This window comes from Ascaphus truei, chromosome 19 (genome assembly GCF_040206685.1).
Source record: "Ascaphus truei isolate aAscTru1 chromosome 19, aAscTru1.hap1, whole genome shotgun sequence".
Taxonomy (NCBI): Eukaryota; Metazoa; Chordata; class Amphibia; order Anura; family Ascaphidae; genus Ascaphus; species Ascaphus truei.
In genome coordinates this window covers 24,015,677-24,031,252 of record NC_134501.1, presented here as the reverse complement: position 1 = coordinate 24,031,252, position 15,576 = coordinate 24,015,677, and the positions used below count along the sequence as shown (strand labels likewise).

At 41.6% G+C, this 15,576-nt stretch overlaps 1 protein-coding gene across 8 annotated transcripts in view; it reads left to right on the top strand.

The window, feature by feature from the left end:
- The window catches only part of IRX6 (iroquois homeobox 6), a 33,385-nt gene extending 18,175 nt beyond the window's left edge, over positions 1-15,210 (top strand). For 4 of the 8 annotated variants that reach the window (XM_075576970.1, XM_075576971.1, XM_075576975.1 and 1 more), the window contains 7 exons: positions 3,606-3,839; positions 4,960-5,211; positions 6,094-6,206; positions 9,221-9,531; positions 10,242-10,838; positions 13,380-13,479; positions 14,354-15,210. In XM_075576970.1, the coding sequence (XP_075433085.1) occupies positions 3,756-3,839; positions 4,960-5,211; positions 6,094-6,206; positions 9,221-9,531; positions 10,242-10,838; positions 13,380-13,479; positions 14,354-14,408 (1,512 nt within the window). In that variant the 5' untranslated portion in view covers positions 3,606-3,755 and the 3' untranslated portion in view covers positions 14,409-15,210. Of the gene's footprint in view, positions 1-2,676; positions 2,710-3,605; positions 3,840-4,723; positions 4,784-4,959; positions 5,212-6,093; positions 6,207-9,220; positions 9,532-10,241; positions 10,839-13,379; positions 13,485-14,353 lie in introns of those variants that run through there. The other 4 variants (XM_075576977.1, XM_075576973.1, XM_075576974.1 and 1 more) reach the window with 4 other exon arrangements.
- The last annotated feature ends 366 nt before the right edge of the window (positions 15,211-15,576 follow it).

The following is a 15,576-nucleotide window of genomic DNA, read 5'->3' as shown; positions in this document are numbered from 1 at the left end:
TCATTGAATCAAATACATTCACAATCGCGCCTGTTTCCTGCTTCTCACATCGACCAGTATTCCCCTTTATTGTCACTTTGTGAAGCGCCGCATACCTACTTGGCATTACGTAAATAAAATGACACAAAGAGCAGGCACTAGAAGAACTTATTTATGATATAAAGTACCAATCCGTACATTTCAATAAAAACGACGCAGTGGACGCGCTAGAATGCCGCACGTTATAAAGTATTTCACGTGCGCAATTTGGTTCAAATTATCCAAATAGTTCATTTCTAAAATAAAAAATTAAAAAAACAGGGCAGCGTCCACATCAATATTTGTATTATTATGAGTCATGTTTCAAACGCTGGTATACATCAGAGTCCTCCTTCATACCCATATGGACAGGGAAAATGAAATCAGGCAAGCTACTGTAAATGGAGCTGCAGCCATCTTTAACACGTCCTTTAAATAATCTTTTGCATTCATTTTTCTCCAACTCCAAAATACACGGCTTGCGTACACGTTTATAATAATGTTTGTGACAGATGAAATGAGAAAAGCCAGTGTGATTTATAAAGTATTTGAAGTGTTCAACTTGGTAAAATGATAGGTACTTAATAGCTTTGCAAGTCCAGACAACCTAACGGCAAAGATCACGCTCACTAATATATCACTGACTGCAATACTGGCTGCTTTGTTCTTGCTCAAACCTACACAACGGACTGAATTCAGCCACTCCGAACCCTCCAGTGATCCGAACCCATGGGGAAGCGGTTATTAGAAAATGACAAAGCTACGTATTAATAGGAGCCTGCAAAGTAATATTGTCCCACGGATATATTGCACGCAAATAAAAACTGGATGAATTTCACAGTAAAGTATGTCGTCAAGACGAAAGAGAGATGAACATACAACATGACACGCTTCACGCGGAACCTTTTATTCCACGATGTACAATGAACACTGAGAGACAGAAGACAGGACTGGTCAAACCTGAGCACATTTTGCCTTATACTAGGGGTTGCCAACTCCAGTCCTCAAGGGCCACCAACCGGTCAGGTTTTCAGGATATCCCTGCTTCAGCACAGGTGGCTCAATCAGTGGCTCAGTCAAGACTGGCGAGCTAATTCCGGGGCAGGAGGCGGGCGCGGGGGAAGCTGGGTTGGCGCGTGCGGGTGAAGCTCAATTGGCGCATGCGGGCTCGCAACAACGCTTCCTCTCCGTCCCACGTTGGGAGCGGGGGGGGGGGGGAGCAGGCCAACAGGCAGCAGGCCGGACACCCTGCTTGCCCTGCGCATGCGCGCCGGACCTCGGCTCTGCGCATGCGCACGGGGAATCGGTGCCATTGTTTTTTATATAACTGACTCAAGGGGCCCGGGACTCCAACCCCGGCAGACCCCCCCTGTTGGCGGCCCTGCTTCTTCCCACTGTTCCTACTTTATTTCCCCTTTATTGTCACTTTGTGAAGCGCCGCATACCTAAATAAAATGACACAAAGAGTATATACATACAAGAGTGCACTTCTAGCTACCAATTTATTTCGGAGTTTCAATATCAGACCTCCATCATTAACGATATTTTTAGGGTATTTTAATAGCTGTTGACTAAAAGCCAACAAGAACAATTCTATATACGCTACACAATGTTTTTAGAGGCAAGGATATTTTTTCCAATATTCCCGCAATATATTCGACAAGGATATTTCTCCAGCACTGACATTTTGGGGGAGGAAGACCCAACGATGTTTGACCTGGGTATAAAGAGACCATTAAGGCATATTATCCATCTTAGCCGGGGCTACGCAATGTGCTGTAAGCACCCCTGGCAAGGAAGAGGGTGTAAGATGTTAAAATAAGAGTTCAATGGAAACAGATCAAATCTTGGTGACAGCAGACATCGGAAGAGACAGGTCTTAAATGAATTGCACGGGAGAATAAGAAAATCAATTGACTACTTCCATCTAATTGGAACAGGAAATAGTGGTTTTATGGAATAAAGACTACAAGCCCCCCTTTCTGCAGGATATCACCTCAAAGGCATATCTGCAATGTGTAAAATGCTGTTGAAACAAGGGCATTTTCATTTGTTAATTGGTGCAATTACCTAGCGGTGATAATGGCTGCATTGGTCTCCAGGCAGTCATCAATCAATCTGCCATTGACCTGTCAAAGTCTGTGCAAGTCAGTCCTGCCGGGGTTATTGCTGAGCCTAATAGAGAAAAATGGATAACTCATCCCCATTAATTAGGTAACCAACCCCCTTTGGCCACAGTGAGGACATCTGAGCCTTGGGAGGCTGCGATCACAACATCCAAAGGGATTTGTGCGGTGATTAGAATGTTGGTTTTTGGGGCTGGGAGGTTACAACAATTCCCCCCTTGGGTTGTGCTCATTGGGCAAAACCATTGTCTTCTTTCTCTGATATGTTTGACAATGGGGTTAACCCCATCATCCCTGGATTAATCCCACTCAGATACTGCTGAGATTACACTGAAATATTATGGTGTAGTATTATTATTAGCATTATTACAATTAACATTAATACCTTTATAGTTTACCATCATTACAGAATTATTCATGTTTATGATTACGTTTGTATTAATGAATACATTGTTATTCATTATTGTTATTATAACGTTATTATGTTGTATTAATGTTATTTTAATCATATTTTTCTCTTTGCCTTTTCCAGTAATTGCTTAGAGCCATTATAAAGGGCATACGGGTTAGTGAGACAAATGTAATCATTATAACAGAGTCAGATCTATGGGTTCTGTAATGTGAATAAATTGAGAGACAACATTTAATTTCAGGGGCAAAATTATTACTTGCCGAGATTGTTTGCCGCCTGCGAAGGGTTTTATTATGCGACCCTGCAATGTAAATGACATTTAGGTACAGGTTTACTAACATTTAAACAAAATCAAAACAGAAAATATGTGCAAAACTCAAATATCTATCATCAAAACTGCTTTATTAAAACCTTCCTTAAAAATAAATATACCATTTATGGAAAATAAAGAATATAATTGTAATGGACTAATATAGCATTTAATTAAAAAAAATAAAAAAACACATATACCTGCCTTTCTAATGTATGTTTTAAACCTTCCCAATCTATTAAGGAAAGAATGACAATTCTCCGGGATTCGATCCCGGTTAGCAGACAACCAGAGAGAGAGGTGTTGGTTTCGCTCAGTGCCTCTCTGGGATAAAGTTTATTCTGTCCTTCAGTGTTTGTATTTCTTAAATAAAATGAAGGTGGTTTTAAAAAGAAAAGAGAGGCAGGTTTCTGGTTTTGTTGTGAGGGGCATCAAACAGAACACTAAAACAACATGAAACAAGTCTACACTGCATCTTGGAATATCAGATGCAAGATATGATTGGCAAAGACATTATTATATCCTGGCTGTCCTGGGCTTTGGGATTACAGTGACGTCACACTGATACCCTTCCATGGATGAATGCTAAAGAACTATAGGCAAAGCAAATAGTACAACAAGCTGTCTTCATATCTTGCAAGACTTCTTTGTTTTACATATATATATATATATTTTTTTTTTTCTTTCTTAACTCTCTTCTGCTAAACTCAATATATCCCTGATTTCCTATTCCTAACAGGGATCTAGCTGCCTGCAAGCATTACCCTGCGAGCTAGAGATGCTGTTATCCTTAAGTGCTATCATGTATAATTGAGTAAAAGGCCATACTTGGGATGTGCGTCTGAATCAAGGTTCTGGTCACAATTGATCTGGCGGAGAAATATTGTCTATGGTAATAAAAAGAATTGAGGAACAGCTCTGGTACAGGATGTCCTTTTCTCAGTTTGGATATCCATACAACAGCAACTCCCAGGTAAGTGGTGACCTGTCCTTCTTTCATTTCTCCCTCCCTCTGTCCTGGTGCTCTTTTGGGGGGCTTTTATGAATGCCAGAAGCCAGGGGCAATTCTTGCTGTTTGGGTGAGGCTCAGAAAGACCATTTTTGGCCAGACTTTTTGTTCTGTTTTAAATCTGCATGTACAATTGCACATACCAACGCTCCCCTGCACCTGCTGTAACTTTGTATTTAGCCCATATTACACACCTGCATTCATCTCCACAGCCTTCTGCCTGTGTTTTTCTCTTGGCATCCTTATCCGATTATAAGTAGTTACTTTATTAATACACCGTGCTCTTATTACTGGTGATGATGACGTAGGGTTGATTATGCAGCCTTCATCTAAAATACGGCTTTGATTCATTTGCTCGCTGTATACTAATTGCAACGAGCATATATACAGCTGCAGGTTTGTACCTGGATAATAATGACCTGGTTATGTCAATGGAAATCTTTTATTAACCAAATCTTTGCAGTTTAATCCCAATTTGGCAACAGATTGTGTGTTAAAAATAAATGAATTTCATAATGTGCTAGTACATATACACTATATATATATATATATATATATATATATATATATATATATATATATATATATATATATATATATATATATATATATATAGTGCAGAATAAATGAGTTCTTCAGTATTAGGTGATACCTTTTTTATTTGGACTAACAATTTATGTGATATATATATATATATATCGGTGAAAAATATATAATCTATATATAAATAATTCGCTTTGATTGGGTCCAGTTGGTAATGCAACAGTAAACATAGAAACCCCAATACACATCAAATATACACAGCAATTATTTGATTCCTTTTTATATGTTTTTTTCTTCTCATAAAGTATGGGTCATTTGCAGTGGTACATTTTGGCTAAAACATGTTAAGCTGCCACCACGTCAAGGTAAATATATATATATATATATATATATATATATATATATATAGTTATTCTATCTTATCAGTCCTCTCAGCCGGTTGTACACTACCAATGTTATACAGTGTATATGATGTGTATGTGTAATAGTCATCATGCTCTGAGACATTTCTCCAGGTGATCTGCTTTTATCCTGTCTGCAGTTTTTTGTGTCTACAAACCCCAGCACATCATGTTGTGATTCTGCATCCAGATCCCTCTCTGAGGTCCCCGCTGGCTCTGCCCAAGCTCCAGCCATCTGCTGCCCTTCCTATGAGAACAGGCTGCTGGTCAGTACCAGGACTGATCTCAATGCAGCTCTGGGGGTCTATAACTCCCCCTATACCCCAGCCAGCCAGGGTTATGTCAATTACCTCCCGTACAGCACTGACCCAGCAACATTATACACCGCCCTGGTGAGTAACTTCGCTTTCTCCTATCCCCTAGGCTGGTGTTTCAAGCTTTTCCATCCTTTGCAAACCCTTATCCGCTATGTGATAAGGACATTTCTTATCAACCAATTAATTTATACCCTGAAAAGTTCCACGATTGCACAATGTAGTCAAATAACAAAGGAGGGAGAGGGAGTAGGGGGTATGATATCTTTTATTGGATCAACAAGTAGTTGGTATGTTACACACTTTCCGACCTCTCAGGGTCCTTCATTAGGTGTGTGCGTGTATATGTATGTATGTATGTGTGTATATATATATATACACATATATATATACACATATATATACACACACATATATACATATATACACACACACATATATACATATATATATACACACACACACACACATATACATATATATATATATATATACATATATATATATATATATATATATATATATATATATATATATATATATATACACACAGTATATACATATATACACAATGAACAAACCCCGGAGCTTGGAAATCTTCCTGCTACAATTGGCCCAGGGAGGGTTAATATCAGGGGAGGGATTTATAGGGCCAAATATACCCCCTTTGTAAAAGATTTAACAACTCCCCCCCAAACAAATCCTACTTTTATAACCCAATTCATATTAATTCATTAATAATGTAACTACCAGTGGGTTTCAGGAGCCCTGGCAGTAATTGGGTTTATGTTTCCTGTATATGAGGGATTCTGTTCTTTAGGATGTGTCATTATCCCATATGTGACATTGTGTGTTGGTGTTTGAAATATATAAGGGTTTGTGTTGATTTATCTGTCCCATGTGTAACATTGTATGTTGGTGTTTGAAGGCTGCCTACTTCTATACCTCTCTCCCTGGCAGAACCCACAGTATGACATGAAGGACGGATCCAGTACCTCAATCCATTCAGGGATAGCCCAGCCTGCTGCGTATTTCCCGTACGACCATTCCTTGGGGCAATATCAGTACGACAGGTAACATTCCCTTTGATCAGAAGGAATAACTCATGCTCAATCTGTGATGCTGCAGACACCAAAACCCCACAATTTCCAAGTGACTAATGTCCCATCTGTGAAATCCCAGAGCAAGTATGTGATAGCGAAATGGTTGTAATATTGCCCGCCATGCGCGTCCCATTGAGCTGTGCAATAATATTATATAGAGTGCAAATCAGATTAAGGTGAATTTATCACAGGTAACATTGTAATAGACACAATAGAACTTTTCCATTTTTACATGTATTGTTCACTAAATACAGCTCAACCCCCTTATAACGCTGTGCTTGGGATCCAAAGAATCACACCGCGTTATAAGCGGATCGCGTTAGAAATAATGTACAATTGTATGCATTGTACAATAAAGTATTTAAGATACCAATAATTGTGTTGTAAAGTATTCATAAATACGAAAATTGGGAGCCACGCGTGCATCGCGTTATAAGCGGATCCGCGTTGTAGCGGATCTTGTTATAACGAGGTTGAGCTGTACTACCCCGTAAGTTATTTTTCATCTTCTTTCTTTGGGAGTCCGACACCTCCATCGCATTCAGGGAAGAATGGGGGATTCCTAGCTGTGATTTTTCGGCAGGATACGGACTGTTTCATCGTTTTCTAGATATTGTGGGATTTAAGAGACTTTGAATATTGCACATCGCGTTTTCCCCATTTTCATGGATATTTCCCATTCTTCATTAAGTATACACACCAAGAATTATAATCATCACATGTGTATAATGCAATATATATTTATGAGATATTGCTAATGATACCACAATTTCTTTGTCCTTTAAGCGCTGTTTGCTTACCTCTTTCCTTATATATCCAAGATTGCCTAATATTCATTTGGGGGAGAATGTCGTTTATCCCAGATTCCAAACAGCAATTTGAAGCTACAAAAACCTGAAATCTGATAAGACATTGATAAATGTGGGTATTCTGCATTCCAGTAATACTGACCCCACTCCTTAAATTATTAGGATATAATTACAGTAATATTCGTTGAGATATGATGCGAAATATCACCACATTACTAAATAAACTCATTGTCTATTTATTGTGATTGACAAAAAAAATCTTATTTGTCACAGGAGTCCGAAATAAATGCACAATAATGTAAAACAGAAAATGAAAGAAGGTCAAATATATATATATTTTTTTTAATTTACAGCAGAATTATTCTGGACGTGATCTAAGACAGGAGAGGGATGATTACATTAGGGGCATTGTTTGTGGTTTATAGATATTGCAACAAATAGTAAGTGAAGTTGAAATGTTAAACTCCCCCAGGTTAGAAGGTGGGAATATTTAAAAAAAGGAGCCATTGGAATATTTAGATTTTTTTTTTTTAAATCCTTCATCTATTCAGAAGAAGCAGAAACCAAACAGCTAAAGAGTCTTCTCCTAACCTATCTTCCGTGATGTATACGTTACACGTAGCCACTTACAGCCACGGAATCCGGGGCAATTCATATTACACCGCACTGTTCAAATAATTAAATACATTGAATGTTAACTACGGGGTTCCTCAAGGCTAACATGCTGCAGTTTGGGGGCCAAACTATTGCACCAAATATATTACAAAACCCTACTGTTTGCAGCAGGATATTTGTCTTTGATAAATCTGGAGGCATTTTTTTTTTTTTAATGACACAATTTCGCAACTTTCGCCTGGATACTGAGATTTGTTCAGCAGATAATGCAGACTTTAAATAATCCCGCTTCAAATACCAGGATATACAGGAATCATTCTGGAAAAACTGCTACATACATTATATATATATATATATATATATATATATATATATATATATATATATATGTATATATATATTAGCATAGAATGATATACACAGGTACTGAGCACTGTGGGGTCTTATGTATTATATATTTAACACATAAGGTCCCCGAGTACCCGTGTATATCTTTCTATGCTAATATATATATATATATATCTCTCTATGCTAATATATATATATATATATATATATATATATATATATATATATATATATACCTGTGTCTGTTTGCGCACGTTTGTCCTTTCTTGTATGTAACTCTGTTTATGTAATTTACATCTCTCTGTATCCCCCATTGTACCGCGCTGCGGCATATGTTGGTGCTTTTATAAATAAACAATAATATATATATTATCAGTGGTTGACAAATCACCAAAAAATCTACTCGCCACACAAAAAAATCTACTCGCCACCTAGTACCAAACGTGTGCTGCTTGGGCCAATATTTACTCGCCCGGGGGTTAAATCCACTCGCCCGGGGCGAGCAAATGTATAGGTTTGTCGAACACTGTATATTATAGCCACAGTAAATTGCTTCTAAAAGGTGCAGTATAAGGCTGCGCTTATAGTGCTGGCGACGGCGACACCATGTCACGGCAAAACAAATGTATTGCCACCGTCACGTGCGCTTATAGTAGAAGCGTCGCGACGGAGCGACGGCTTGGTCGCGATCGCTTGAAGTCAAGTCATTTAGATTTTTCCAACGACCGCAGCGTGACGTCACCGTCGCTGGCACTATAAGCGCAGCCTAATGCAGTCACATATATCGGGTCTACAATCTGGGAAACGCGTATAATGAGACTATAGATACTTACAGTAAAAAATACTCCTTCCCCGATACAGAAGCTGTAACGCTGCTGCTCACACCCCTTGCAGACACCAAGTCCCACGCTAAATCATAGTGCGCCTATAGAATCCATCACTGTGGAGTAACATCTTGCTAAGCGTAGGATCAGTGGAAGTTCCAGTCCCCTGTGGGGTGAAAGTGATGGGTTAATTATTAGGAGATGATAACCTTTATCGTGTCGTTAGTATAGATGTCGCATAAAAGAGCCTTATAACGATTGTCCCCATATCTAGGATTCACTCCCAGAGTTTCCCTGGTAGACTTCCCACGGGCCCCTGGGTTTTGCTTTCCAGTTCAGTGAAAATAAGTCTGACCGAGTCTCTTAAATATTTATTATCTGTTGGAAGGTTTGGAGCTGTGGATTTTACGGGCTCTGCCAGGCGGAAAAATGCCACCAGGGAGACCACAAGTACCCTTAAAACGTGGCTGTACGAGCACAGGAAGAACCCGTACCCCACCAAGGGCGAGAAGATCATGCTGGCCATCATCACCAAAATGACCCTCACCCAAGTGTCCACCTGGTTTGCCAACGCCCGGAGGAGGCTGAAGAAAGAGAATAAGATGACCTGGTCCCCAAAAACCAAAGCTGGAGATGAAAGGAAAGAGGAGAAGGAAGATGGGGAAGAATACAGCCTAGCGCTGGGAAGTGAACATCCAGGTAACTAGACAAGAATTCCTCATCATCCCTACTCATTTCCACCGGCTGTTTGCCAATGGCAACGGTGTGGTTTCTACAATATAATTATAACAATATTATTATTACATCTATGATATAAAAATACAACCCATCTTATCTGTATATTTATTGTATACAAACATACATATATCTCATATAAGTATGAGTTATTTACATATGTGTGTGTATATATATATATATAGTATTGATTGATCGATAATAGATAGATGATGGATAGAAAGATGATAGATACAGATAGATAGAATTAGATTGTAAGTTCTGGGGGCAGGGATTCCTCTTCATAAATGTTACTTTTATATCTGAAGCACTTCTTCCCATTATGTGTTATTTATATTATCTGTTATTTATATGATTGTCACGTGTATTACTAATGTGAAGCGCGTATGTACATTAATGGCGCTATATAAATAAATATACATAGATAAATAGATAGATAGTTTTGAATGTATCTAATTGAAACATATTATTTTTAGTTCACTGGAATCATTGTAGCTTTAAAGTTATTAAACCACATGGACAAAACCGGCTCCATAATATGATAAATTCCGTTTCATTCAACACCAATCACCATTGTCCATGTTTTATTTGCCCCCCCCCCCTTGGGGGTAGGGGGGCGGCGGACTTCAGCCAGCACAGGTTTTTTTCTTAACAAGGCCCTGGCTGTCTTTCAGATGACAAAATATGCAAGGACGAGAAGGAGCTTAGGTTGAGTGACCTGGAGGATCTAGAAGAGGAGGAGTCTCCTAACCTGAAGACTCACCCCAAGGATGACCATGGACCTAATGCAAGGGTCAGCTCTGAATCTTATGAGTCTGGGGGCAGTGACTGCAGGGTGACACCGCCTGACAACCCTCACACCTTTCCATGCAATAAAGCCAATGCAGAAGACTTTTTGGGGCTCCTGGTGGACAAGTCCAGCCTAACAGAACCCGGCGACCACATGGCCACCTGCGAGACCTCCGAAAAACCCAGGATCTGGTCCTTGGCACACACGGCGGGAGCTAGTGTTACAGTGGAGGTTGAAAACAGTGATAGAAGAGCAGTGAGCCCAGACTGTCTCTTTGTCAGAAGACACTCGGCACATGGGCTGTGCAGCGAGGTGAGGGCCCTGCACAGTATAAAGACTCAGACTCACTCGGAAAGTGCTTTCGAAGAGTTACCTCAGCCAAACAAGATCTTTAGGACTTCAACTTTCAACCTGCAATCTTTCCAGCTCAGCTGCTCCTATCCTGTCCTCGGAGAAACATGCTGTTCTTCTGGAGCTGAAGGTATCTCCCCTCCCACACTACTCTTCAGGTTGATGGGACAAAACCATTGAGTGCTAACATATTCCAAAATTCCACTCGGCCTAACGGGGCATTCAGTTCATCATACTACCAACCATTATACTACATCCCTGTCTCCTTGCTTTAATACATTAACGCAGGGGTTCTCGACACCAGTCCTCAAGACCCTCCAGCAGGTCAGGGTTTCAGGATATCACTGCTTCAGCACAGGTGGCTCAAATCAGTCCCTGCTTCGGCACAGGAGGCTCAATCAGTCCCTGATTCAGCACAGGTGGCTCAATCAGTCCGTGCTTCAGCACAGGTAGCTCAATCAGTGGCGCAGTCATTATTATTGAGCCACTGATTGGGCCACCTGTGCTGAAGCAGGGATAGCCTTAAAACCTGGCCTGTTTTGGGGGCTTGAGGACTGGAGTTGAGAACCTCTGCGTTAACGGTTTCAGGTTTAAACGATAGCTGATCCAAAAAGAGAGCTACAAGGGGTTATATATACACTAATTTGACACAAAGGGGTCTCAAGACAGCACCATTTAGGCAATCTGGGCCTATATGTATCTTTATATATATTTGATATATTTTGTGTTCACATTTAAGATGGCAGCGGCATCAGTTTCCATCACACACACAATACACACACACACGTTTTACAGTCCTGGCTGCTTTCTTCCACAATATTGGAGGAGAGGGAAGTGTACATGTGCAAATATGGCAATTGCAGTTAGCTGCATAATTTCTGTACTTTACATAAAATTGTGTCATTTTCTCAAAAACTACAAGTGCTTTAAATATGGCTGAAATGTTGCCATTTTTACTATAATTTAGCACAATGTGGCCAATTTTGCAATTTTTCACCTGATTTTTACTTAAATTTATCATGTATGCAAGGACATTTGACCTTGCACATTCGTCATTTGACCTTGCATATTTTGATCCCAGCGAATACTTTCCAATTTTTTGTGGCTTTTGTTTTGCTAAAAATAGCCATCATTACCGGTTTTGCAAACTTTTTGCATGCTCTAGACTGGATGAATTTGTAATTTTATAGATTCTGTGATACCCCTTGTGTATAGAATATACTATGAAAGTAATACGCTACCGGGGGATGCAGTAAATATTACTGTATGATGTCATTGTTTTATATGTGTGAGATGTACAATTAAATTGCTAGTTACAATCCACTGGTCTGATATATGGCCAGGGATGATTATAGGGTCGCAGTAAAACCTAAACAGTTTTCTTAGGGCAGTAATTCCCAACAGGGGGTTCGGGGACCCCTAGGGTTTCCTGAGGCGTCTCCAAGGGGTTCGGCAAAAATAAACTGTAATTGCGGTTCCCAGGCAGTATCACGGGGTCCTGAGCCCGTGTGGGGACTGCGCACTTAGTAAGACCCCAAACTGCACCTTAGCATGGGGGGTATAGCTGTCACTCACAGCAGGAGCTTCCCAAGTCTCTCCCCACAGTGCTTTGCATCCACAGCAGCAAGGCATTGTGGGGCGTGACTTTGGAAGCTCCCGCAGTGAGTGACAGCTGTACCCCCATGCTGCCTGCACACACTGAGGGACAGTTTGGGGGATTATTCCCCCCACGAGCTCAGGACACTATACTGTCTGGGATCGGTCACACCGTGTTAGCGACAGTCTGAGGGGTCGCCAATAAGGTTTATTCATTAGGGGTTCGGGGGACACAAATTTTTTGGAAGGGGGTGCACGGTGTTGAAAAGGTTGGGAACCCCTGGTTTATAGGGTTACATCTGTCTCTTACCCCATAACCCTTTCAGTGAATTCTCTGCCCATTACAGACACATATTACTTTGCAATGCATTGCATTCCTAACCAGTACAGAAACGGTTAATGACTTTATATGGCTTTCTCGTGTCCAACTCATTAAATAAAGGTTAGGATAGACTTATGCACCCTCTTAGTTTGGTAGGTTCTTGTTCTGATTCAATACTGACTAACCTTAAAACTCACCCCACAAATCAAACATCCCAACAGCCCACACCCACAGCCCACACCCACAGCCTACACCCACAGCCTACACCCACAGTCACTCCTACCACCCATTGTGGCCAAGCACTGCCATCTACAGCACTTATTTCCTCACCTGCTGTCTCTGTAACTCTCCCAACATACCACTTAGATTGTAAGCTCTTCGGGGCAGGGATTTCCTTTCCTATTGTCTGATTTTGCTGCGCTTATTGTATTATTATAATTCCTGTACTGTATTCTTCGTGAAGCGCCGAGTACACTTTTGGCGCTATATAAAGACATACAATACAAACAAAATCCCTTAATCATTTCGCTGCCAGAATATTGCAGGCAGCACAAGTGTTAAAATATCCTAACCCCCCCAAATCGTACAATGATAGAAAAAGGTGTTACATGCCCGAGTGCTTTCACTTTATTGCAACTTCAACATGTGCTGTTAAGAGGGACTACAATTGGGGTTTAAATCTTGCGCTGCTGACTGTTTTCTGTTAGAGAAGGGAGTCCCCAGAATAATGTGGATCTGGTTATGTGCACACAGCGCTCGGACACACCATGAAGACCAGCAGAGAGGCCAGAGACGGAGGTCTGATGCAGGACAAAGACATACTGAGGACAGCCTTCAGGCCGGTGATGAAGAGGTGAGGTGGGTAACACATTGCCCCTTACTAACGCCACGCGTAGTGCTGAGCCCACAGGGGCAAGTAGGTAATACAGTTATAATGGGGTCTTATTCATAGAGACACAGGCGGAAAAATCATATACACGGACACATACATGTACTCATGTATAGGTACAATCATAGTTATACACACACACACTGATACACACAGAGCAGACAGACTCACACAGACACACACACACACACTGATACACACAGAGCAGACAAACTCACACAGACACACACACACACTGATACACACAGAGCAGACTAACACACACACACACACACACACACACACACACACACACACACACACACACACACACACACACACACACACACACACACTGATATACAGTCACACACACAGCCGCACTCATACACACTGAAACACCCACACTGATGCATACAGTCATACACACACACTGATACACACAGAGCTGAACTTATATACACACACATCCACACTGATGCACACACACACACACACACACACATACACACAGTTGCACTCACACACACACAGAACTGCACAAACACACACTGATACACACAGAGCTACACACACACACACACACTGATACACACAGAGCTGCTATTGGAGTTTAAATCTCCCAGTTATTCCTGAGTTTTGGCAAGTCCAAACTTTGGGGTCTCCACCGATGCCAGGATTTCCCGGGGTACCAACTAGTGATAAATCCCACCATGCATAGTAATAGTTTAAGTACTAATAAGACCCCTTCTCCACCACAAAGGCCAGCAATATAAACCCCCTGCACAGCAATACACAGATGAATAACGCGCGGCACAGAAAGCGTTACACAATGTCCTCTCTTTCCCTTTCTTACCAGGCTGGCTAATTTCTGCGACATTTTGGAGAATCCGAAATGTGCTTTTCAGCAATAAACTCTTCCAGACGCAGGCGGGGAACTGACCGCTCGTGGCACTCTTACTATGCCTGCGAAAGAGAGGAACCTTTCTCCTACTCTCCCTGCCATCAACGCGCATACCCCCCTTCTCCCAGTGTTTCTCCACTCCAGTCCCCACCTCCCCCCCGGTCAGGTTTTCCCGATATCCCAGGTTCAGCACACGTGGCTCAATCAGTTCCTACTTCAGCACAAGTGGCTCAATCAGTCCCAGCTTCAGCACACGTGGCTCAATCAGTCCCTGCTTTGGCACACGTGGCTCAGTCACTGCTTCAGCACAGGTGGGTCAATCAGTCCCGGCTTCAGCGCAGGTGGCTCAATCAGGTCCTGCATCAGCACAGGTGGATCAATCAGTCCCTGCTTCAGCACAGGTGGCTCAATCAGTCCCTGCTTCAGCACAGATGGCTCAATCTTTCACTGAGCCACCTGTGCTGAAGCCGGGATATCCTTAGAACCTGACCTGTTGGGGGGGTCTTGAGGACTGGAGTTGAGAACCCCTGCCTTAACCCTTAATACAATAATGCTGGGCTCTGGCAGTGAAATGGTTATAATTTAAAGCAACAAAAAAAACCTCGGCGCTAACCTCCACAAGTGAAAACCCAAAGAAAAAAGATTAAATATTACCACTAGATGGCGGCGAATACCGCTAGGCAATTTGTTATAAAACCTAGGTAGATGAACCCTTCTGCTACAACCCCCTAGGGGTTATCCAAAAACCCTGGACAGGGGAGACAAGCAAGAAAACAAGGGGGAGCAAGGGTTAAACAGAACTGTGCAGTCTTCAGATAAATCAAACCTCATGGGTTGGAAAAGCCAGGAGAAAGGGGGGGGGGGAATATATAAATATATATCAACAATACTTACACGGCCTAGTGTAAGTACAATTGCATCAAGAGGTATCTGTCACGATCCAGAACTCCTACCCCGGTCCGTACAGCAAAGGGGCCGGATCACTGGTAGGTAGGGCAAGGGAACCCTCTCTCTGTCCCTCTATCCCGCGTCTCCCACGTGGAGTATTCAAACAGATTTCTGAGCCTGATGAAGCCGAAGTCTCGGCGAAACGCGTCGCTCCCAGCTGGCCACCCATTCTTGTCCTAGGAGAGCCTCCGTAGCGGTCGCAGATCCAAGCTGCCTGACGTCCTATTTCC